At 42.6% G+C, this 26,953-nt stretch overlaps 1 protein-coding gene across 3 annotated transcripts in view; it reads right to left on the bottom strand.

Annotated features, from left to right (window-relative positions):
• The window catches only part of b4galnt4a (beta-1,4-N-acetyl-galactosaminyl transferase 4a), a 147,973-nt gene that overhangs the window by 117,009 nt on the left and 4,011 nt on the right, over positions 1-26,953 (bottom strand). For 2 of the 3 annotated variants that reach the window (XM_028584462.1, XM_028584464.1), the window contains exon 3: positions 21,622-21,918. In XM_028584462.1, coding sequence (XP_028440263.1) covers positions 21,622-21,763 — 142 coding nt within the window. In that variant the 5' untranslated portion in view covers positions 21,764-21,918. Of the gene's footprint in view, positions 1-21,621; positions 23,378-26,953 lie in introns of those variants that run through there. The other variant, XM_028584465.1, reaches the window with a different exon arrangement.

The following is a 26,953-nucleotide window of genomic DNA, read 5'->3' as shown; positions in this document are numbered from 1 at the left end:
ACTTACATTTCCTTGAATTGGCTGTTTAAAAATAATGGATGTAGAAAGTTTTTTGAGAACCAGTTCAAGGACAGTATATTGTTTTTCCTGCTATTTAATTCAAAGAAACCCTTCAGCTTAAAATACTTCTCAAACTCATTTATAACGGTCAATCTAAACTGAAGAGATACTAAGAGGTATTGTCACAAGTATAAACTGTTCTTTATAGTTGTGTAGTCACCAGACAATAGAAACACATAAATGAACAAAAGCACCAGCCGAGCTTTACTCTCTAGACAACGCAGAGAAACGTCTGCGTTTTTCTCATTGTTTCCGACACTTCAGTGTGTATTGTGTGAGCCTCTGGAAAACAGATGTGTGGACAGAACACTTTAAACACCTAAAAAGGGTCTTTTGAGTTTATCCACATTAGGTTGGACGTGGCGTCCGAGAGCTTGGTGTGTAGAAGATTAGATAGAAGAAGAGATGGCTCTCTCCTCTCAGTAAAGTACAAAGAGCTGTTATCAGTCCTCATGACAATAGGTTTGTGAAGCAGTATATGTGATGAAAGGTTAAAAAGAAGAGAAAAAGAGAGACAGAATCAAGGCCCCTGAGGCCTCAAGTCTAGACTTAGGACCCAGCATCTCAGTAATCATATGAGTGTTTCATTGTGTGTGTGTGTGTGTGTGTGTGTGTGTGTGTGTGTGTGTGTGTAAGATTAAAGTATAGTCCCTGTGTCTGTAGCCACCTCCCTGCAGCTCCAGCTTGGAGTCAAGGGCCTCTCCAGTTCCCACATTAGAGCTGGACCACTGCTTCACTGCTCCACTTTCAAGATTACAGACAGCCACTAGGCCCAGAGCCTGTCTGATTCCCTGCCTCTCTGCCATCCTGGGTCAGGGTTAAGAAATTGGCTTGGCACAGACTTCACCTGCGCAGAGCTATAAGGGGGACACTAAATGGGCAACAGTTTAACATACTGTAACAGTGATTCTAAATATGTCAGCATATTTTAAGTTAAATGCACTTATGGGGTAATTGGTGAGTATGCTCCAGATAGAGATATATATATATATATATATATATATATATATATATATATATATATATATATATATATATATATATATATATATATATAGATAGATAGATGACTACCTCATGAAGCTCATTGAGAGAACACCAAGGGTTTGCAGAGTTATCAAAAAAAGCAAAGGGTGGCTACTTTGAAGAATCTAAAATACAAGACATGTTTTCAGTTATTTCACACTTTTTTGTTAATTACATAATTCCATATGTGTTCATTCATAGTTTTGATGCCTTCAGTGAGAATCTACAGTGTAAATAGTCATGAAAATAAAGAAACACATTGAATGAGAACGTGTGTCCAAACTTTTGGCCTGTACTGTATATCTGGGAGATCTACTTCTTAAAGATCACACATTTATCTGCATCAGGCAAATTGGCAGAGTGTGTCTCTGGTGGGCAGGATTTCATTAAACGCCTGGCTCCCGTCTGAAATGCTGTTCGTGTGAGTTCAAAGCCATCGATTTGCACGCCACCTCCGCAGGAAACGGAGCGAGAGAAAAAAAAAGTGCCACATGCAAAAACAAGTCCCCATTGATTCCCCAATGGCATGAAAGAAACCTTGGCACGTAGAATTTGACACGAGGACAGTTAGCTCCTTCCTCTCATGATGGGGGTTACTAATCAACTTGACAAACCAGCTAAGCAGCAGCAGAATCGCTGTCGCAGTCTTCTCATCATGTGATTACAAAAGGCTGAAGCTGCTCCAGTGCAAGAATTTTACAGACATTACGTCATCCTGTATCTACTGTACCCTGCATTGGCAGGTTATGATGTCATTCTTGAGAGTGGTCCAGCAGTGACCCAGCAAAGCACTTAATGCATAAAAAGCAGAATGGTATATGTGTTTATAAATGTAGCTAATCTAAAAAATAAAAAAATCCCTGAAAGGATTAATATAAAGAAAAATTATCTGCTTCTGCTGCCATAGCCTAGTTCTGCTCGATCATTATCCTACATCAGGCTCCACATTAAACACCCCCCCCCCCCCCCACCGCGTGCTTGTCAATGAGCCAGCGTGCTAATAAACACATACTGTGACAGTCCTCATGGCAGAAATATTGACTGGTCAGTGTTTGCATACTATGCAGCATGATAATCAAACAGGACCATCCAGTGAGAGATGCAACATGGAACTCACTTCTGAATGAACAATATTAATCCTAAACTAGAGTAAAATGGTTATCAGTACGCTTTCCCTTCCAGGTTGTACAGCTTCTCTTTCAATGACCTTTTAATTTATGCATTTATTAAAGCCTATGGCAATGTTATGGCTTTTCATCAAACCACAATTTGGGCTAAAAATGTCACATCTTCAACGAGAAAGAAAAGCATGGGCAATAGACAAGACATGAGAGAACTGGCATTGTCTCATTGTGCTACCCGTGGTCCTCGGTTACATCATCTGAGTCTCCTTCCTCTGGCCATGGTGTGTCTCTGTGCCACCCAATGTGAGGGGGGTGGGGTGACGGCGAGGGGCCACAAAGGGCAAACCCAGCGGGGAAATCAGAGCTCTCGCTCTCTTTGTGTGATTCAATATCACGCTTGTGTACCCATGAATGGATGCCAAGACATTTGAGTTCAGAGCCAAGGAAGGAGCCACGGACGCGTAAGGCCTTAGTGAGGGCCTGGCGGGTTGGGGAGAGCTGTGGGGCTCGCTCACACACACACACACACACACACACACACACACACACACACACACACACACACACACACACACACACACACACACACACACACACACACAGTTTGTATACTCATGAAAAAAGGGGAATAATGAGGTCAAGTCACTCACAAACAAAAATGTTCTGGGACAGAATTCCAGTATGAATCAGGCTGACATTAAGATATAATTTAATAAATAAGAGTGGCAGTGAAAAGTGTAAACAAAAACTTCATGTTGTGGCAGGTGCATAAAGAATTAAGTGGACTGGCTATGCAAGTGACACAGGTTGAATAAAATTTTTTACATCCAGAAAGTTGAAGCAGTCACTTCAGAACTCTAAGAAGTGCAGATAAGAGACCTGCTATTGCCAGAATGTCACCTAAAGAAAAAAGAAAATAGGTTTTAAACCTTCAGTTTATTCTACATTCAGAGCAGCCTGCTGTACAAAACCTCTAACCCTTCTGCTCTCACTCGCTGACAGTCCACACGTCAGTGCACATATCCCTCTGTGCTTCTGCTGCTCTCGGCTTAGCAAGCGGGTAGGAAAGGGGAATTGTGAATTATGAAATTGGATTATGAGTTCGGCATTTCACTGAGCCCCATATTGTCCGTCAGATGCTCCAGAGAATATTGGGAGGGGAGAATATGTTATTTTGGAATAATGTAATAGGACAGCTAGTGGGTGGACATGCTGGTAAAATATAATAAGTGGGCACTTCATGGGGTGGTAATGAAAAAAAGACTTTGCACAAACAAAAAAATAAGTCCTAAGCAACAGTTGCCTAGCACAGCTTACAAAAGACCACTAAAAGAAATAACTGAATGAAGAGCAGGTATACTTATGTATATGTACTGAATAAAGATAAAAGCATGTCGGGTTTGTCCATCTCATGCTGTGCTGCCATTTTTTTCCCTTTCCTCTTCTAATAAAGAGTCCAACAGTCTCAGAAACTAATTAGGTACATGCTATCAAAAAGAAACTTGCTTGTGAAGATTTGTCAAGAATATATGTGCGCCATGACTGGTTCAGTTGTTTTCTATGTGAAGAGCCTGCTACACACTGGTTAACTGGTAGTAAAAAAAGCAGTAGCAAAGCATAATTAGAGAATTCCCCCTCTTCATTTTGCCGTTTGCATTGTTGTCGTCGCTGATTTTCTTTGTGCCTTTGATCAGTACCCAGGCAAAGAAAGTGTGTAGACAGGCACGCAAAAATTATAGTCATTAAAAAAATAGTACTTTTAACCCCAGAAACAACAACAACACACACACCCACGTGCACAAACATCGTCTAATTACTTGATTTCTTGAGTGGGCTACAAACACGTTGTGATGTCTTATCTCTCAGATGGCCCATAAGAGAACTGTTAGTTACAGTATGTGTGCGTGTGTGCGTCCATACAGCATCAGCAGAGTGCTGCGAGCTACATGCGTCTGTCTGGCCCTGAAGCCCTCTGACAACCCAATCAGCCTAACTCTCAACTAGTGAACCGACATTTAAAGAAGAAACTGTTGGGAGAGACGGCACAGCAGAAAAAAAAAAAATTTTAAAAAGGAAAAAGCCAGAGGGCCAGTGAGAAAGAGAAGGAAAGGAGCATGTTCAGAAAAAACTAGCTGATGGCACTTTCAATTTTTTAAGACTTTTCTGTGATGACTATATACAGTGTGTTGCAGGTCACATTTTTACTGTACTTCTCCAGTACAACAAATAAAAAAGTTGCTATTTTGTGAGTTTTAATGTACAGGGTTTGAAAGAAAATCAACCTGGTAACATTTTAGATTTTAAATACTCTTCTCAAACTGTCCCAAATAACAGATAATGTTGATTACCCTTGAACCTGGAGGCCTATTTAGTTGTCTACTTAATCCGCCCCCCCCCATCTTTTTCACAGATACCTGGTCAAAAAAATCCATCATCTAAGAGAATATGCCACCAATGTGAACACACACAGACCGTTGTCTTTGTGGCCCATAATGCAAAGTAACCAAATAATTTCTGCTCAGAAATGCTCTTTCTGCTGTCACTTTTATCACCTAGAAAAAAAGTACTTCTGCCGTTAGCTTAACCAGGATATTAAAGGTGTTATAAAAGAGTCTCTCTGGGGAGGGTCAAATCAGCAAGGATAAGAGAAAATGTCCCTTGGTCTGGGACGGATTGTCAGACAACTAAGGTTTACATCGAGATTATTGCTTCACATTCTCTAGAGGTGAAATATTACATCGAGGAGGAGTATTCACTGTCAGTCCAAAGCCTTTGTTGTGCGGGGGCAACAGTAAAGGACAGGCAGAGATACTACTCCGGCTTCCCAGAGCTATTCAAGACTCAGGGAGAGTGGCAGGTTAAATAGGCTCCAGCTCTGATTGGTAATCGGTCAAAGGCGGTTCCCAATCCAGGCCTTAATCGGCTATAAAGCACTTTGAGTGGAAAAGATACTCCCTGTGATACTTACTCCTAGTTTTGCTAGTGTCCTGTCCCTAACGCTGGCCTGCTCTACTTCCTCACCCATTCTCACTCTCCTCTCCTAATATTGACCGTGTGTTCGCTTTCCGACAACTCCTCAAATGATAGACTTTTTTTTTTGCTATACAGCACAAAAAACCCTCTTCCTTTCAGGTAGGTAAATGTCATTTTGGGCATCCTAGGCTACCTGAAGGACCATCATTTGAGGCAGGCTGACAGAAAAGTCATTTCCACAAAATGACTCCCAGAATGCAATGGACATCACAAACTGACTGCGAGTTTAGAAGTTAGACAAAGTGAACGTTTCACCACGATGATTGACTTCCTGCTCTGTATTCTACTTTGGCTTTGTAGCTCTGGGGCTGAGAGAGACATTTCCTCAAACAGAGAGCAGCAGGGAGCCTCTGCCTTTCTGTTATTTCTCTAGTACTGGGTTGGACAGAAAAAAAAAAGAAACTAATGCTGTATTTACTAAAGGTAAAACCAATAAGGCAGGGGAAAAAGGCTCTGGCTTGTTTGCATTTCTTTAAACCAATCACAACCGTCCTGGGCTGCGCTAAGCCCCATAGCGGATATAGCAAGAGGGGAGAGACATCTGGTGCGTGAGAGATGCACCGGATGTCCGGCTTTATCCCAGCAATGTACATCCGTTATACCAGACTAGCTCTCACTGGAATAAAGGGCTAAAGTTGCTGAGGGCTGCAGGCTTGTCTGAGCTAAAATTATGAGTTTGTGATGAGGCCAGACTCCCAGAGATGCCTAGTCAAGTACAAACGTGGGTGTGAGAGCACAGTTGTTTGTGTGCAATTCTGTGTGTGTGTGTGTGTGTGTGTGTGTGTGTGTGTGTGTGTGTGTGTGTGTGTGTGTGTGTGTGTGTGTGTGTCAATAGGGATGAGGTATCAAACTCAGCTGACTCACATGTAGCTGTATGAGTCAACCTGCTGAAAGGAAAATGTAGCAGTGGAAAGTGGGTTTCACTGACCATAATGGTTTGAGCACACAGGTACACTTGTACACACACTGCACCTATTCAAATGCACACAGACCAGACTCTATGTTGATTTTGTAGTGGCGGCCCACCACGGCAAAATGTCTGCCACCACGGTATCAGAAATAGGGCTGTACAAATAAGGTGGCCTTTTAAATTATCCTGCCGACATAATGCACCCTACCTGTTGGCTGCCGCTCACATTGCAATTTAATAACAAGTAGAACTATTGAGAGGTTATTGGACACGTCCAGTTGTTGTTCGGACACACCTGCCCCCACTGCTCAAAAAAAATCCTAAAGGAAACACTGCAGACCTCATCTTTTATGGTACACTGTAACCAATAGATCTATTTTAGTGCGTTCAGCAGGTGTCAGGTTTTTTGCACTGATGTTCGCTCATCCCACTACTTGTGTCTGACAACATTATAAAAAGCCCCTCTATGGCAGAGAAACCATTGTATTATCTGTGAAAAGCAATCAAACCTATGCGGGTTGTGGCTTAACAGGTCCGTAGGGTTTTTTAAATATGCAGTCCACATTAAGCACGTTTTAAAAATGAATCTCTCGTGGCAGCTGGAGTCTGATGATATTCTCTTGCCTCCATTTGTCATGTCTGCTCCACAGGTCCTGCACCTATTTTCCTCACAGCTGGAACTCAGTGGGCAAATCTAAATGCTTCTAGAGTTCCCCACAGCTTAAATAGGAGGCAAGCAAGACAATTCAGCCAACAAATGTGTGTTTGTGTGTTTAAAACTGATTTCCTAGCATACTATGGAGATTCTATAGTGTTTCAAATGTGACCTGTGTGTGTGTGTGTGTGTGTGTGTGTGTGTATGTATGTATGTATGTATGTATGTATGTATGTGTGTCCATGAACCCCGCAGGTGCGGACTCCCACAACGCCGGAAGGAATAGAATCTAGGCAGCAAAATAGGAATCCCGTGTAGCATATGAATGAGCAGAGAGTGCTCGAATGAGGGGAATGGACAGAACGGAGGGCATGCGGGTGTGTGAGTACCAGCAGGGATAACGTCCAAGCCAGTGGGACAGCAGCCTGCAGCAGGACACAGGTGCTACATTCTACGTCCACATTACACACAGGCAGTATTCTCACTGTAGCACAGTGAGAGGTGGTGGTGGTGGTGATGGGGGTATAAGAGTGACAGACAGAGAGCTGCCTGTCTTGGCACATTGAAATGATGGAAGGACACCACCTGCACAAAGGCCAGACCGCACTCTGACTCTAAACTGCCGAGAGGGAAACACAATGTGCTAAACAGGAAGAGACGCACAGACTATGCTGTTAAACTAAATGGATAAAGAAGAACTCAAGAAAGAAAACAACTCTTAATGTCCCAGTGTAATAACATTAAATCTAGCAATCATCATTTGCGATGCACAGCACTGTCAAATTACCTTAACTAGGGTTGATTGGGTTGCTATACTATGGGTTGCCACATACTGCACAGATTATTTTAAATAGCAGTAAGGAAAGAGCTCACAATGCTGATATGTTTGGTAACATATTCTTGTCACAAGACAATTCCTCTTTTCCCATACTAATGAGAGAAAGTCAATCTTTATCCAGAATCTGTTTCACAAATCACACTTCCCATTCCAATTCCAACCTTTTGCAATCATCAGGTTTGGTCATAAAATGTATCCTACTATGTACCAGCGATTTGAATAACACAATCAAACATTGGTACAGAATGGTACAGGCGTAAAAACGATAAAAGGATTTACATTTGACCACACTTTTTTCTTCTGCTCGTTGCATTCAATTATAATTACGTCAAACTCCCTTCACACACTACCACTAAGCAACATTTTCCTTGCCTTTTTTCTTACTTAAGTACAGCAGAATTACACAAGATGCAATGGCAATGTCCATACTGTACTGTGCGTCCAGGTAAACACAGCTGTGGTAAATACTTCTATTTGAAGTTCCATTAACGTCACCCAGCTGAGTGAAGCCTTCACCTGCACATTGAATGAGTAGGTCTCAATATCATCAGAGTTATGAAGAAACCACTTCAGCCTGCAACACTCCATTTGTACAAGCAGAAGTCAGGCTTAACAGCAAGGACTTTATCGTTGATTGGATGATTTTTCTATTCAGAGCACCAGCAGGCATTAAGGGCACTCAAAGAAAAACAAATTACTCCTCTATGAGTCCACACCCTCTGTGTGTGTGTGTGTGTGTGTGTGTGTGTGTGTGTGTGTGTGTGTGTGTGTGTGTGTGTGTGTGTGTGTGTGTGTGTGTGTGTGTAAGAGTGTGCATTTCATCCTACAACTGTGTGGGCTGAAAACAGATTAGTAGGAATTGGCAATATAATAAGCATTTACCCTCTGGTGCGCGCGCACGCACACACACACACACACACACACACACACACACACACACACACACACACACACACACACACACACACACACACACACACACACACACACACACACACACACACACACACACACACACACACACACACACACACACACACACACACACACACACACACACACACACACACACACACAGGTCTATGGAGCGGCAAAACTGCAACATTTGAAACACTAGAATCTCCAAAGTATGCTAGGAAATCAGTTTTAAAAAGACACTTTTTAAAGTGTTGACTTTTAACAAAGACAAAACTCCTGATGAGGGCATTTGCGCATTTGTGACAAGCTGCTAGAACAATGAACATTAACTTGGCAAGCAGAATTAACAGTTGATGTAATTGCTAATTCCTTTAGCACTTTAAATCATGAAAAATAAGTGAGTTAAACGGGCACGCTTTGTCGTCTCAGTGATTAGGCTTGATTCGATCTAATTGAAAACAACAGAAAGGTTTTGAGATAGCAGCAGAGGACAGCGGTTATCGCAAATGTAAATGAAAAAGTGGTTTATTTGAAAGAAGAGCGACAGCCAATGTGGAACGCTGCAGTCCACGGTGTGTGGTCTGAAGGAGACAAAAGTTGTTAGCCATGCTTTGCTGGCAAGTACACAAAGATATGATAAAAAGGGAAAACCCATGAACACTGAAAAATACAAGTATACAATCACAGTGTGCTGGATTTAACATTTCCATTTCAATATTTAACTCCCTATATGTGCAAGGCAGTTGACATTAGAACAGAAGAGGAGGTTTGATGTCTAGCTCCAGGACCTTTTACTGTAACAGGACACACAAAACTGTGGCCTTTTACATGCAGCATGGTCTCCTTATGTACAGTATCTATCTATATATATATATATATATATATATATATATATATATATATATATATATATATTTATTATGTAAACATTGTATTCATCTATTTCCTGTTATGTCATCTACACTATCACAACCTTTGTTCATTTGTATTGTCAGTATTTTAATGTCTTTATGCTGTTATTTTTATTGTGCTTTTAATGCTCTATAATGTGTTTTTATTTATTCATAATTGTGTTTTAATGTACAAACATTTGTTGCATGCAGCACTTAATTTTTTGGAATGTGTATTCCCATTTTGGAAGAGAGAAGAGGCAAGGAACAAGCCTTTCACTGCACAGAGCCGACTGCATTATGTTTCATGCAATACGCAATAAAACTTGAACTTCGGGTCAGTATGAGCAGCGTGCCAATTCCTCCCACAAACAAAAATACACACACATAAACTTGGAATACGGTAGGGATCCATATCTCTATCTTGGTTTCTTCCTAAGTATATATGTGTATACATATATTTAAACCGTTCAGTTATCCATTTGCTAAATTCAATTAAATTTTATTTATAGTATCAAATCATAACAAGAGTTATCTCGAGACACTTTACAGAGAGTAGGTCTAGACCACACTCTATAATTTACAAAGCCCCAACAATTCCAATAATTCCCCCAAGAGCAAACATTAGCAGTGTCTATTGCGACAGTCCCTTTTAGGAAGAAACCTCGGCAGACCCAGACTCTTGGTAGGCGGTGTATGACGGTGCCGGTTGGGGTTATGATGAACAGTGGCGTAATAGTCACAAACCCTCTTTAAATGCAGCACATTCAAAGTATTGATCAATACTCAATATTCACAAGTCCTTGGCTGTTTTTTTCTCTATTCTCTGTACTCTGAAACACAATCAGATGGTCAGATAAAAGTGCTAGAACAATTATGCCCAGCGGCACATTGCCAGTCCTCCTTTTCTCCCCAGCGATGTAAAAACACCTAATTTCCAGCGGCAGGGCAGGCGGCAGCAGCAGCATGTTTGACAGAGAGATAATAGAGCTGAATCATCTCGCTTTTCTGAATCTCCATGTCAAATGCAGCCACATGAAAAAATTTGTCCCACAGCTCATTTGTCAATGTAAAAATGTATGTAAAAAAAAAAACATTCATGGCGGGAAGAGGAGGCTGAGAAGCAAGACTAAAACAAAGAAGTGCAACCAAGCAGGAGGGAAATGAAGATAAGAGGGTGGAGGAGGAGGTGGAAGAAAGTGTGGTGACATTAGACGTACAATGCCCTCTCTGTCAGATGAGCTTTTAAGAATGTCCTCTCTGTGCCATCGTGTAGATGAAGCCATGTAGAGTTGTGCAATGAGATGTGAATCGAAAAACTCAAGACATCAACAGCAGCTACAGGTAGTGCATATACGTTGTGTTGCCCTGCTGTGCTCGGATAAAACTACTATAGGCCTACTCAGAATAATTCTCATCTCCATGCAACTTTTTCTTCACTGGTCTTCTATTTTAGTTTATACTATGGTCACTGTTTGCTGCTTTTTTATTGCTGTGGTACATGTTGCCGCTGTTGTGGCACACCAAGAGCTTCAGACTGAATAATACAGCAAGTCGACAAAACCAGCCAATTAGCCAGCCAGACAATCTGAAAACCAACCGTTCTGCCACAACAGAGAGGAGTTTCTGCCATGTAGAGTGTCAGAACAGGAATGAGAACAGATCACGGAGTCATATAATACTGTCTGATATATACTATACATGAGACAAAGCCAGGGCTGAGATAGAAAAAGTGATACGTGATTTTGTCATTGGTGATTTGATGGAAAAGATAACCTAAATATGAGAGAAGTGGCCTTTCCAGGATGTCCTGCCATGCCGGAGAAAATCTGTGTGTGGTGGCAGTTATAAATTCACTCCCTGGTTGTGTTGTGGTACCCAAAAGCGTCGCAAAATCCCTATATGTTTGAAACTTTTAACTGCCACGACAGTCAACAGTGACGTGAGGGGAAACCTCCCAAAAGCATGTTGTAGTTTCAGGGCGTTTTCACACCTGCCTTGTTTAGTTGGGTTGAATCGAACCCCGCAGCGACCCCCTTGATGCGGTCCGTTTGAGTAGGTGTGTGACAGCGATCGCACTCGGGTGTGGACCAAAACAACCGGACCGAGACCGCCTCCTCGTCGAAGCTTCGGTACGTTTCGTTTGCGGTGAGAATGTGATCCGACCTCGATCCGACACCCAACTACCAGGTGTCGGCCGCAAGCTTGAGCTGAACGGCTCCTGTAGTCAGGCGTGCTTTGCAATCTGCGATGCGGCAGAGCATGCAAACTGTAGCAGCTTGCAATGTTTCTGTCACAGAAATCGACCGCTCGAGCTCGCCGCTACTGGCATCTCCGTGGTCAAACCAGCTGCCGCTAAAGATGGAGACAATCGCCGGCAGAGCAAAGTCCCGGCGAGCAGAGTAGACCTAGTAACGTCGCTCGCGAAATAATGTCTGGAAAATTATTTTAATAAATACATGGATATGTGAGAAATATGCATTAGTCCAGAACATGGGACCTTCTTCCTGTATTTACTTTCTTGCTCCCGCCCCAGACACATCTGACCAATAAGCGGAGTGAATATTCTTGCATGGTTTGTAGTGACGCATTTTGGTTCGCTTAGATTTTTCTCCGTGTGAAAGGAAACCGAACCAAGGGGGAAACGCTCCAACTTTTACAAACATTTCGGACCAGAGCAAACAAACTACAGGTGTGAAAATGCCCTTAGACATTGAAATGTCTTTTTTTTTTCCTGCATTTTTAGAATCCATTGGTTGTTACTCACTAATGAAAACCAGCTTGCAATGATGTGACATTTGTTAAGATGTATAATCCATTAAACAACATGCTTTTCACAAGTAAACACAAGTTTTTCCATTGCATGGTACCTGCTCGACTCACCTTTACTCGCCTTTTTTTGGTTTCCCATTACGAAAAAAAGTCCCTGGGACTTTTTTTTAGTATCACCTCCGCCGAGGTTCCAAGCGAGCTGAGGCGATACCAAAAGGTGACGTGAAAACCTGCAGACTAGTGATTGGTCGGAGAGAATCGTCACTAATCACATCATTGCTAGCGACAGGGGGGTGGGGCATTTTTAAATAGTTTAGCCAGCGGTGTTGTTTTTGCTGCCTCCAGCTTCTTTTGAAACAAAATGTGTCTTCTGGCTGTGGCAACAGACACATGCCGAGAATCAAAAACAACACACCTTCGACGTTCTGTGTGTGTGTGTGTGTGTGTGTGTGTGTGTGTGTGTGTGTGTGTGTGTGTGTGTGTGTGTGTGTGTGTGTGTGTGTGTGTGTGTCGTGTTATGTCACTGCAGTTTCAGTTACAAATCCGCAACGGTAAAAGGAGGACGGGGCACCGCGGAAGAGTAGAGTCAAGTCGAGCCGAGCTGGTACTAGCAGTGGGTAAGTGCCAATAGTGATGCAGCTGTAAGTAATGCCCTCCATTACCTTCACAACAACGTAACCTTTACCAAAATAAAAAAAGCAGCAGATAATGTTCACGGTTATGGATTCCTATTTCAAGCGAGTTACTTCTTAAATTCACATATTCATTTTCATACAATGCACAATTGAGTAAAACCAGAAAAACATTTAAAATCTATGGAATGCCAAAGAAAAATGGAAAGACTCGAATATGCAAAAACATTTGCCATAAACCATTTAACCATCGCATCCATCACAACCATCTCGTTTTGTTTACTTGAAAACGGTGACTGAAATTTCTTTGGCAGCTTGGTTTATAACCGTGGTTTATATTGCCTACAACTTTTCGCCGCAGTATTGACCATAAATAACAAACTAAGCTCTTACAAATAAAAAAAGTTGTCGGTAAAAGAAGCAGAAAAAAATAAGCGTTGAAAAATGATCTTGCACCAGAAAACTCAACAACCACTTTCACTGATCAAAACAAATGATTTTCTATTAACTGTATTGATTGAGACTAGAATATGGAGGGATAAACAAGAACTTGAGTATGATACGCTGAATACAAAAAGTTCAATTAATGAAGAGATGTTAAAATTCTGTTCACACAGACGGGGCAGCTCTCAAAGCAAGTATGCACAGTTGTACAAACACAAACACAGCTCCAGAGTAAACTGGAAACGCTCCTCTTCTCTTGAATATCTTTCCTCATGACTGGCCATAATAGAAAAAAGGGAACAGTGTTTGACAGCGCTCAGAGAGCTATGCTGCACTCCTTCACAAAGTAGCTCACATGGTAATCAAGCCGGCGAGCAGGCCTTTCAGACGCAAAACAAAAGAATGACAAAGTGCAGCCCTTGTCCTCTCTCCTTCTCGTGCTCTCTTCTCTCGCCTCCTCTGATACTCCTACGCTTCAAGCCGAAAAATGAGATAAAGATGGAGACAGTCAGATGTGAAAGATAACTTGGATGAGAGGTGAGATGGAACGAGAGGAGATAGAATGTAAGATGTGATATAAAAAAAAAAAAGCTGTAATAATACAAGATAAAAGAACATAAGTCAAGAATATACACCGCTTAGCTCAAATAAGCAGAATGCAAAAATGCTACTAGAGTTTCACAGACCTGCTGTGGAGCAGTGGGGGGCCTTATTACCACCTCTATCACATACTTGGTTTTTTGTATCCAATTGTATATATAGCCAGATATAAAGCATAAGATATAGTTTTATCTAAATAGCAGCCAGACATGTCAAAGTGAAGAAAACATTCCCACTCACTGCTCAACTTTACCCGGCAAGCTTTTCTAAATGGAGATGAATTCCTATCCCGCCTCCAGATCAGGTTCCATGAATGTGTAAATATTCATAAGTGAGCATTGAAAAGTCAGAATGTGCATGATAGTGATTTCAAACAAGGGTGAAAGGGAATACGAGTGAAAACTAAGAAGAGAGCTGCACACTGGGGCCGGCACGCTACGGTCAATTTACTCTCTTATATCAAGTGTATCCATTGTTATGACTTTTCAACAGAGCTGCAAAAAAAAAGAATCCACACAGCTGCTTTCAATGCAACCAACACCCCGGTCTCCTCTGTCTCTGAGGTGTGTCTGTCCCTCGTCTCTGATCCTTTCTCTGTCTTTGCTGCGAGCCAGCACAGCCTCGGGGAGAGGTGACCTTTTCCGTTAACCACCGCTACAGAAAGCTCATTCTGAGCAGCACGGAGCACACAGACACACACTCTTTGACGATTGATTGAAACCCTGCAAGGTCTGGATCACTTACAGTAAGGCAACACCAGAGCTGATACAGCCCAGCTATGAAAGAAAATCCTTCTGCAGAGGTGGGGAGTAAAGAGCGGAACCCAGCTCGAGCGCAGGGAAACTGACAAATCCCATCATGGCAAGGATCATGATCGTCTACAGTCGATACTCCCACCTGACATCTGTCTCTATGGCACTCCCGCTTTTCTCTTTCGCTCGCTGATGGTTTCTCATTTCTTAACACTCACCAGTAACTCACTGGCTTTCTGATTCACACTCCCCTCCTCTGTGTCTCCCAGCAGTGTGCTAGTAAAGTGTTCATATTGTGTGGGTTTTTATCTCTCTACTGGAAAATTGGTCTTAATTAAATCTCGATGGCATTGTTTAACAGTGTGATTGCTGCATTATTAGACACCCTTGCTGTATAAGGTGGATAGGATACACCTGAATAGCTTTCCACAATGAACTGCATCTGATGTGTACACGCCCATGTAGGAACCACAGTTCCAGGTACTTGTAACAGATTACGCCGATTGTACACGGTGAAGGGGTGGGTTTATCAGAAGTCACAGACGCATCCCCTCATGGTGCATCCTGCTGCATGTCCCACCTGTTGCGTGAGAAGGGTGTCCTTCTTCTGCCCTGTTCCTCCTCCCCAAATGCTCGTCCACCACTCGCAGCAAGTGCGCCAGCGGGCAGACAGTGCCATCATTCAGCTGCTTCCTCTTCTGCTCGGCTAAACACTGGGCCTAAAGTGCATACGGCAGCGAGATCGGGGAGGTGTGCGGACACAGACAGATGCAATAACACACTCAGTAAACACAAACTACATTACACATTCATATTTCCCTCTCTTTTACACTAAATCTCTCTGTTCCACTCACTATCTCTCACACACACACACACACACACACACACACACACACACACACACACACACACACACACACACACACACACACACACACACACACACACACACACACACACACACACACACACACACACACACACACACACACACACACACACACACAAATCTCCTGCGGCAAAGTCGTGGCAATGGGCCAGAACTCTCATATGCATGGCGCAGAGCTGGTACCTTGATGGTGGCTTCTTAGGCAGGCCAACACAAATTTCATTAACCCCGAGGTTAACACACTCTGGACTTGTGTTTTTCCAACGCTGTTGCTCACCTTCAAACCTAGCCTTCCTTCATCTCCCTATATCCACATATAGGGGGTTCGGGGGGTATATGGGAATGTAACACATACTAAGTGTGAATTCTTTTAGCGCAGCTCTAAGTTCTGTCCAGTAGCACGGTGCATTTGCTTTAGCATTAGCAAGAAAACAGAAATCACGAAAGGGAGGATAAGAGTGTTAATGAGCGAGAGACTGCCTGAATATAATTTTAGAAATGCCCGTGTACATGAGAATAAGCATGTGCACAAATATGACAACAAGCACAATGAAATATAAGCCAATGCATTGTACATAAGATTTCCCCCTCTTAGTCCGTCTGTTGTGTCCACGTCCACCACAGAGGTCCTACAGCATCTAGGCACGTTGAGGATGCAGGGTGAGTTGTTATGGCGACTTCATTCATCTTGACTGTGGAATTACCCAAAGACAGAGATTTACTGGGTTGGTCAGGTAAGCTGTGGGGCAGATTCATGGTTGAGCTTCTGAGAGTCCCCATCCCAGCTCCCCAGACACAAGCTAACAGTGGACTGACTGCCACATGCGTATGCTTTTACGGCACAACCCTTTAAATGATAATTTCATTTAAATGAAATAAGAAGTGAAAGATACAGTCGCTTCAAATGAAATGACTTTCGTATATAATGCTGTTTTCCTATATAGGTATTGTTATATCTAATCATTTCTCATGGATAGTGAAGCTATATGCACAGATTATACTGCAAGATTCCAGTTTTCAATTTCATAATCACAGCACTGAAAACATCCCGGTTTCTGCAGCAATAACTTCCATCTGAAAATCAAATTATTTGCTTGCACAGTATCAGAAATATTTCTGTTAAGCCAGCCAAACAGTATGGCTCTAAAGAATATAAATCACCCCATTAGTACAGCTCCAATTTCAAAATTCACCCCTTTCAGAATGTCTCCTGATGAAAAGCTTTTTTTTCCCATTTTCATTTGATTAACACAGCTCTTCCACCGTGATATAAAGGCACAGCATTCCCAAATGGAAGCAATTTTTAAAAGCCGCACCACCCAGCTGGGTTCACACGTGTCACCGGTTTAACATGCCCAAACCACTTTGTTGATGCAGACTTGCAGATTGCACCCACGCTGGGCACGGTTTCCCTATAAAAGCTGCTAAATTCAACTGTCACGCACCTAAGATATACAACATGACTGCCTCGGAAATTGCTTTTTTACTAAGCATTAGGTTGTTTATGTCTTTTTGTTTCTGTTCTTCCTTCTTCCATTAACAACTGTTCTGTTTCATCAAAGGGGAAAGTAGGCACTGAGCAGCTGCATTATTCACAGATCTGAAAAGGTAATTGACAATATTCATTGTTGCATGAATAAATGATCACATAAAAGCTGCTGTGTACATTACGTGTTTAATCCCTTACACACACACGAAGATGGCAAAGTGGTTCTGGCCGAGGTAAAGCTGACCGGCCTGACAACCACAAGAGCTAAAATTAGGGAAAGTGACATCGGAGGGCATGGTTACCATGACAGCGAGCCAGCCTGAGAGTGTTGCTGCTAAGATACAAACCACAAGCCAAATCCAACATGATACTGAACTGCAACTTTATCCAAGTGTTTGAATGTGAATGTGTTTCTTTGAGTCAGTTTTAGCTTTCTCTCAAGAGATATTGACACGACACTGCATACAACAAGTTGTGTGCGCGCTTTATTTTGAGTCTCCCGTGAATATTAAAAGCATTCAAGCTTCCTCAAAACCTGTGAATTTATCGGCCTTGATAAAATAAGCCCAGAGACATCCCACCACGTTCCTCTCCCATATGTTGTCTCCCTGGGCAACCAGGCAGCCAATCTGTCGAGGCCCCTGAGACTTCCCCTTCCAACTTCCTCCTTATCCCTTCTGAGCGGTGATGATATGAAGTGTATGTGTGTATTATGTGCCATTTTACAAAAATATAGGCAACATATTTGTGTGTTTATGTGGCGGTGGTTGAGTGTATGCACACGGTGTGTGTACGTCCACATGTGTAATCATAGTTAATCAATAGAGGCCTGTATGTAGCAGCCAGCCACCTCCTCCTCCTCCTCCTCCTCCTCCTCCTCCTCCTCCTCCTCCTCCTCCTCCTCCTCCTCCTCCTCCTCCTCCTCCTCCTCCTCCTCCTCCTCCTCCTCAGCGGACCTGTTGATGCTGGAAAACAGGGGGGTTGTTGTACAACTGGGTGGCCGCATAAATGTGGCACTCATCTAATATGCACCGCAGCACTGCCTGCCAACACACTTCCTCATTGAAATTCTGATTAAATAAAGCTAGTCTGGCCAGTGTGCAATCTGAAAACTATTTAATTATACCTTTTTGGCTTCCCCCGTCTATGGAGTTACAACAGCTACCTTTGCTTTTAAGAAAAGATAAATGAAGGCCTCAAGAAACACCCACACATACACAAAAGTCCCATTGGTATTGCTCATTGTGCTGTTATTATATTTTTTTGACTAACAAGAGCAGCATATGTAAATGATACATTCATACACAAAGCAAATCAAGATTGTTCTGTTGTTTGTGCGTTCCCTAACCTACAGTTTTCTCGTCGGGCATCTTTCATAGGGTAGAAAGTAACTTCAACTTCTAAAGTTTTTAGAAACTAAAGTTCCTCACTTCTCTAACTACTGTTCGTGTGTGTACCATTATCTCCCTGATATTCCTTCTCTCTCTCTACTTGCTAGAAAAAAAAAAAAAATCAAATCGCAAAAAGGTGAGTGCACTGCCTATCACCATTCAATCATCAGTCTTTCACACAGCTCCATCCTGTACTGAATAATTTAGCAACAGAAAATGATGGTCCATTTCAATACGTTCACGGCTGGCTTGGTGTCTGAATGATGACAATTTGGAATCAAAATGACCTGATGACACTTCTGCGTAATTGATTTCTTTGCCTACCAACCACAGTGGGAGCTTAATGACCACATATGACTTCCGAGTAATGACGTGCCCGTCAACCTATTCAAACAAGTATGTAGACTCACTGGTGTTAATTGTACAGTTGCCATTATGTAGAGGTAGGTAATACATCTGTTGCCTAGTTGGGTAAGTAATGTCATAGCTCATTTAGACCCAGCAAAACCCATTAAACATAGGATGTAAATGTCACTAGCCAGGTGAAAACAAAAGCATTCCAATTTGAAGCTTTGTCAATGCAATCAACACCTGCCGAGAGTGCTTTCCTTTCACTGCCACACCCAGACGTCGTCAGCCAGTCCACAGAGACTTTTCCTTTCCATTCCATTCCATGACTGGATTCCCATATATATAGTCTTTTGTTGTTCCTCTATCAGGACATACACAAGCAGGTTCATGCATATTACTGCCAATTGCAAAGAGTGGGTTGCAGCTGGTGGATTTAATGCACCAAAAAGGTATCAATATAGGAGGAGATAGACAAAAGGCAACCAACGTGTGTAAACAAAGCACAATTCAAAGCATTCACAAAAGCCATTGCGAATGTTTTACGAAGTAGAAAATGTATTCAACGCGTTTGCTTAGGTCTTAAGGATACACGCAATGTGTTTCAATGAGAAATGTTGAATTTATTACAAAATCGGGTTTGTTTGCCATGAAGACTCCGCAGGGTACCATTAAGAAGGCCTCTTCTCAAAGTCTCAGGCCTCTGCCCCCTCATTATGTTGACCCAGTCAACCAACACATGAGCACACTCAAGTGAGTAGGCTGAAGTTTGAAACACTTGACAGAATGTGTATAAAATCATCAGTTGTAAACCGACACGCTTTAAAGTTATTATTCACAATTAGATAAGACGCTGCCTCAATGGAGCACTTTATGCCAAGATGTTTATACATTAAATCTCTTAGGTCTGCTGGTCATATGCCAATAAGACATTATCTAGTGGAGGAAATACTAGCAGCAATCAGTCTGATATATGGGCTTTCTCAAGGAGAGGATTTGCCTGAGATAAATCTAATTTCCTCAAAAATGAGGACAAGCGGAGTGGAAATTTGACAAATTGTCATTTAATATTCAAATAAGGCAGGACACACGCCAAAAATAAAATTACATTATTTCTACCTGCCCCACCTCAGTGCTAAGAAGAAATGAAGTTTTTTTGTGTGAATAGAATACTGCCAGCCTGATATGAATATTTACACACTTCATGGAGCCCCATTTTCAGTAATGGCTACATCTCACTTAGAAACCCTTGGTGCGAGAGCGGACATGTTATTCATAAGAGGTTAAGTGAGTTGACCTGCTCAGATGCGTGCTAAATGGAAGACAGTCAATTAGACACACAGACCAGCAAAATACAGCATAACAGGGTCCATCCTTGCAAGACAGTCGCAGCAGACGAGTCACAAAGGCAGACTATTAGTGGTATCCCTCAAATGAAAAACACAGTAATATTGAAACTATCAACGTGCAACAGGCTTTGTGATTTCAGAGAATGAAAATTGCCATGCTCTTGGGCAAGTTAACACAAAATCAGCAGCAACAGTGCAGCAACAGCAAAATCACAAAGGCTAAAGAATGAAAAATGCAATGATATCTGATATATCTGCTGGTATAGGAGGACTGTATTCATTACATCAACTTTAGTGTCTGTATGTGTGAGAGCACCTTTATATGGAGCAATGCAACACAATAGTTCCCTCCAGTTTTAAACACCCCCCCAACTAAATCTAAAGACTAAATCCAGTCTGTCGCTGGAAAAAACCCACGGCTGAGATCAGAGACAATGAAATGATCCCTGTGTGTCAGTGCCTTGCGTGTGCGTGTGTGTGTGTGTGTGTGTGTGTGTGTGTGTGTGTGTGTGTGTATGTATGTGTGTGTGTGTGTGTGTGTGTGTGTGTGTGTGTGTGTGTGTGTATGAGGTGTACACTCTTCAAGGACATTAGAATCATTGGGTATCACTTTACACAGACAGCTGCAGGAGATAGAGTACACCACCATCCTATGTTGAATCTGTAGTAGGTGATGGTACGTTACATCACCCAGCACCTTTTATCAATATTTCTTTCATTAATAGTTGTTATTTCTGTACAATACTCTGCATCATCCACTGTTACAACCAGCCGTTCATGCTGTGCACAGTGGCTGCAAGCTATCAAGCATTGGTAATAAGAAGCATCACAGCAGCAGGTGGAGATCTGCCACCGCTGTAGTGCCAAACCCCTGGTATTTTTCCAAGTCTGACTGGCATGCCTGTGACCTCTGGAGCCACCTTTATGAACAGCCCTTTGACTATTAATGTTGAAGGCGGGGGTCTGGCTTTGGACCTGGTCCGTCACGGCGGTGCTCTTTACCTAAGCTGCAGAAGGAAACTATTTCTAATTTATGAAACGCCCTGCATCTCTGGGTTTACTTCTTCTCTAGTCCTACACATCACAACCCAAGGGAGAACAATCAGTATGTGAAAGCCAGCAGGGCTGTTGTTTCAGGGATTTTTCATAAATCCATGAGACAAATAACAATATAAAAAAGGGACTTTATGTTTATACTGACTTCAGGAGTTTTGGTATCTGACATGTATTATATGTGCCTTAGGCGTGGTGAGATTATGGTGGCATTGTCATGTCATCTTAATATCCCTATAATAGTCCTGCAGGAGGCAGCTGTACCGGTGACTTTATAGTGATGTTACAATAGTTTATGGTATTACCTTCTGAGGTATCAGTAGTCATAAAGGGGTTGTTAAATAGCCTTTAAAATGTTTAAGGGGCTTTTAGTTCTCACTTAAATTTTACAAAGTCTGAAAGTGTAATACATGAGATAAATAGACAGGTTTATCGCATGAAAGCCTACCTTTTCCGTAGTTGAAGTGGAGTTTGATGGTCTTGCCCTGGTTGATGTGCAAGTAGGTGAACCACACGGCGGAGGTGAGCAGTACCAGCAGCAGCAGGAGCTTGAACTGCTTCCGGATCTTCTTCACGGGGAAGCGCAGCATCCTGGCTCGAACATCCTCCGGTAGCCGCCCGGTAGATAGTCAAAACGGGTCCGGAAAGTGGTCACCCTGGCGCTGCTGGCGTTCGGTATTCTGGCTGTCCGCGGCTCTACTGACGGTCTACCTCTCCCGGTCACAGCGACGGCATCCCAGGCAGCCTGCGAGTAAACAGGGAGTGGTAGTGGAACTACAGCCTTAAAGCGCGTCTCATTCCCCCAGATCCACGGGGTGACAGCAGCGCCAAACTCGTCGAAACCTCAGATCTGGGTCCAAACACTTTTGCTAATGAATAAAACCCCGTCTCCCCCTTTTCCCTATGAATAGCGTGGCTTGTAAGCAGGCTTCCCTGCTGGAGTTTCCAGGCGGATAGGGTAGCAGGGAAAAGGCTGCAGATCAAAAGCCGCTAAGTTGAGTTAAGAGTGTGTCCGAGGGAACAAAATAGCAGTCCGGCGATAATCTACACAAATCCCCTGTAGCTCAAGCCTTTGCTTGACACCACGACGCTGATTATTTTATCGGCTACTCGAGGGTCATCCCCCGCCATGGGGTTAGCGCAAAGTACCAAAGAGCAAGAAGAGAAATTGAGCTCCCATGTGGAGAGGTGATCGGACAGAGCATTTCCACAGAGCTGCAGCACTTTCCTTACAGAAAGACAGTTTTTCCTGCAGAACAGACGGATGCTTTTGAATCTTTCCAAATGAGTAGCCTATAGGCTACAAATTAAATTCAAAAGGCCTTCAGTGAAATATGACAACCTCCAACTGACTGCCCATTGTGAAGGTAACTTGATCAGGGAAAGGTTAAGGTGGGAAATCAACCAAATACTGTCAACAGCCCTGTGCGCTCTATCTATTGTTAAACGCAGGTGAAACTGAGACTCTGGCTTCCGATCGAGGGCAGCGGACTCAGATGTAGCGCGTTTTTATTGAAGTGACGGGAGAGGAGGGGCGATCAGCTGTCATCAGCCCCATACTCGGGCTGGTTTGAAGCCCCGCGGCGAGTAAATATTAAACCGATGTAGATTCAAAACTGCGAATCCTCCATGGCGCCGAAACAAGAGAGAGCATTGTTAGAAATATTCAGATGTGAATGTCCGATTTACGGTCCAGCTAGGGAACGGATGTCCATGTGCTCCGGCTGGTCCGCTATCGCACGGCAGGTGCGTTTCATCCAATTCTCCCAAAGTACCTGCGTTGTCCGAGTCCACCGTGCGTGCGAGAGAGAGAGAGATCGAAATCAAATAACCTCATCCGGATTTATAATAAACGGCGGCGATGCACTGCCTTGTGTTGTTATTCTGTCATGAGCTTTTTTCCCTTTAAAACGCCGCAACAGCATCGTCCAGCCCGCTTGTCGCCGCGCGCAGGGAGAAAAAACTGAGCTGCAGGAAGGGTGTCGCGGAGAAACCAGCAACAAGAAGTGATGTAACCAGGATAGAACATGGTTTTGTTTTGCTACAATGAAACACGTAAGGGTATCTCCTTTCGCTGCACAGCTCAGTACGCCCATCAATTGAGCATCTTAACGGTGCAGAGCAACCTAACCTGGGCAGATGGGGGTATGACGAGTCTGGCATCCAATTACAACCCTGCAAAGGGTTCAGAGGAGGCGGGACGACAACGTTTGCCCTCACCGTTGCTTTGTACTGGTATGATCCATCATCCAATAGCTGGACGCGAAGCCCGAGCCTTGTTAAGCTTTCCCCCGTTTCCCCAGAATTCAATGCCCCCATGCTAATTTGATAAACAATGATTAGTCGATTTGCGGGTAATGGAGAAAAAAAAACCTCAAAAAAATTAAATTACTGTAATTATTGATTGATCTAAATACCATCTGTGCAGAGAAATACTCATTTTCTGTCAGTGTTGGGCTCTAAACAGTTAATTGTCTTTCAGGAATTATCATTCTTCATAGTAGTTCTTTCCATCAAACAGTTAAATCCATGAACTGGATGGTGATATAGCTTATTTGATATTTTTATTTGTTTGAGATCAAATTATTAGATGCCTCTTGCCTCTTGCTCTAATTCCACTGTCCTACGTCCTAAGTAAAAAAAAAAAATATTCAACTCCAGTGTTATAGATATCATTTTAATTCAGCTGAAATAAAATCCCTTAAATTGGCTTTGCAGTTCGTTACACAGCTCGTTACAAAAGGAATTGCATGTGTGTGTGTGTGTGTGTGTGTGTGTGTGTGTGTGTGTGTGTGTGTGTGTGTGTGTGTGTGTGTGTGTGTGTGTGCGCGCGCGCGTGTGTGGTGGCACCCTGCAGACACACTCAGGATATGCGCTTGACTGCCGCCCTCTGGTCAAAGATAAAAGAGCAATGACTACATTAAAAGCAACCGGGTCGTCACTAACCTTATCGTTGAAGCAAAGTAAGTTGTGGTTCAATCTTATTAGACACAATACAAGTAGAGAAATAACAAGTTTATATGCCTTTATATTCCATCTTACCATCCACAAAACTAGTCATATTCATTCATATTTTAGCAACAGACTGATCCAGTAAGCCGTTTTCACAGAAAACATTTTGCAGAAAACATTTTTTTTTAACTTATACATTTGTAACTAATATCTCTAACGATGGCGTTAGAGATATAGAACTGAATTCAGATATTTACCTCTGCTCAGGTTGATTTTGGGCAGAGCTTAATACACTAATAAGATAATAGTTGTTTCACAAATCCATACTACATAATAATAAGCAGGGTTTCACGCAAGTAATGTGCTCACACTGGACAAGTGAGAAAATAAAGTATAATAAAAATGTAAAAAAGTATGCATAGTGAAAAAAAAAAGGTTTGAGTGTGCTCATACAACTTTCCCACAACGTAATGCACAAAAGAATTGATGAAGTTACTCATAGCTGGAAAAATCTAATTATGGATGGTGGTGACACAATTACATTTTCCAAAAGCTTTTCTTGTCTCTTTGTTAGGTTTAATTGTGATTCTGAAGTCACAGTTTAATTAATGCCTGACAGTGTAAGTATTGCATCATTTTCTGTTAGGATATAATGTTTTAAGTATGCTGATTTCTTGTTTACAAATGAAAAAAAATAACAAACTATAGAGAATATTATACATTACATACCATATGGTATGGAGAATTGGGACACTGAGAATAATGAAGGTAAAAAAATGTCTCGGTGGATTAAGAGGACTATGGTTGACTGCTCCTCAGATCTCTGCAGGGTAAATTGGGACAGCTAGCTAGACTATCTGTCCAATCTGAGTTTTCTCTCGCACGACTATTTTGCAGCAGCTCCGTGCGCGGCGCCCATGACGATTCTGATTGGTTTAAAGAAATGCCGTTAAACCAGAGCACGTTTTCCTCCCATCCCCGAATGCTATGTGGAGTAGCCAGACCCTCCTTCAGCGCGCTTTAGAGGAGGGTCTGGCAAAGCGGGACTAGTACGCACACAATTCTGAGTAAGAAGATGTCTCATCAGGTAGATTAAGTCAAAATATCTGTGTGTAGGGGCTTTAATATAAAAAAACATAATGTGTGAATGAAATGTATCATTCACTATATGTTGGCATGCATTAAACATGTGGTTTATCCCCAGTGTAATACAAGTCCAATCATTCAGCTGTAGCTATGATAAGCTATTGATGCCATTATGAATCTAGATTAAGGATAAAAGGGCACGAAACCTGTTCTCTAAGAATATGACCTCAATTTAGTTTGTCCCAGCTGTGCCTTCTGAATCAGTCGGACCACAAACAATAATCCTCTGTCTCCGTGGATTAATAATGTAATCTTCAGAGCAAACACTGAGCGTAAATGAAATGCTTAGGTATTCATCTGGGCCGTATTGAAATGAGTACTTAGTGAATGACCTCAGCCAGACATCATTTACGCTGAAAACAAAAACTTCACGGCTTACACCTTGCTTGGGCTGTTGCAGGGCAAACTGAAGGCATTTCATCACACACGCTGGGTTTGAAAGTCATCCAAAGTGTGTAATCAAATAGTTTCATGTTTTTTTTTATTTTTTGTCCTTCTCTCTATTGGTTGCATGACATTATCATGGGCCTTTGGAGCCTCTGATTCTATACCTCTTTATCTTTCATCATCTGACTTGTTTTTGTTAGACTGAAGACAAAAACAAGTCTATTTTCTACTCCGTCGATTGGACCTGACATTCTGTCTGTCTGCTCCACTGTTATTTTGTTTCATCCGAGGGCAGGCGAGCATCCAATGCACAGCAAGGGACCTGCACACTTACAAACTTACATTAAAGCTAGACGGAAAGTTTGACACCCTGCTTATGGCTCCATATATTGGTGAGTTGCACCGGTAGAGAGAAATTGGCTAAGAGAAAAGTGTGATATTATCTGAAACACTTTCACATTCAGGTACACTTGTCTTTTAGTTTCAAATTTAACTCACGCTGTGGCCGGGTTGGCTCAGTGGGTAGAGCAGGCGCACATCTACTGAGAGTTTTATGCCTCGATGCAGAGGTCAAGGGTTCGAATCTGACCTGTGACAATTTTCTGCATGTCTTCTCCCCTTTCTCACCTAGCTGTCCTGTCAAATTAAAGGTGGAAAAGCCTTCTTCTTTTTTTTTTAACTCATGCGGTTTTCCCTCTCTGCCTTCTCTCTCTCTTTCCTGCCGGCAGAAACACTTGGCACGTACTAGGTACCACCCTCCGGGGATGTCCATGCTTGGATGAATCCAGGAGGAGGAGGAGGAGGCGGTGTACAGTGGAATGATATGGACAGAGAGGGTGCTCAAGGTGCGGACTGATAAAGGTAGGGGAGCTGCTGTCTCCTGGTGTATTCCAGAAACCAAGCCCACAGGGAGGAGTGAATGCCCAGTTGGCTGTGACAGGTGCCAAAGTGTGGCGCTGAAGTTATGATACGACTGAGCACAGCCGAGGGGGAGGCAGCATCACTAGGGACTCGGTACGCAGAGAGCATCATCTCAGAGAGTGATGGTGTTTGCATTTTTTTAACAGAGAAGATGCGATGCAGACAAGCAAGAGAGGAGGAACTGGCCTCAAAAACGAGGCTGCCACTGCTTTAATAAGGACGTTATCTGATCCAAGACTTGCAGCTTTTAAAAACTGATCTCCTTTTACTAATGCAATGCTTGTCTGTCTTTGTCTATATCTCCCCGGCTGTCTGTCCCTCCATCCATCAGCCTTCCTCTCCTTTAGTCTCTGCTAAGCATCTCTCCTCCACCT

This window comes from Perca flavescens, chromosome 8 (assembly GCF_004354835.1).
Source record: "Perca flavescens isolate YP-PL-M2 chromosome 8, PFLA_1.0, whole genome shotgun sequence".
Lineage (NCBI taxonomy): Eukaryota > Metazoa > Chordata > Actinopteri > Perciformes > Percidae > Perca > Perca flavescens.
Note: the sequence above shows the minus strand (reverse complement) of the source record. Positions and strands in the feature narration are given on the sequence as shown.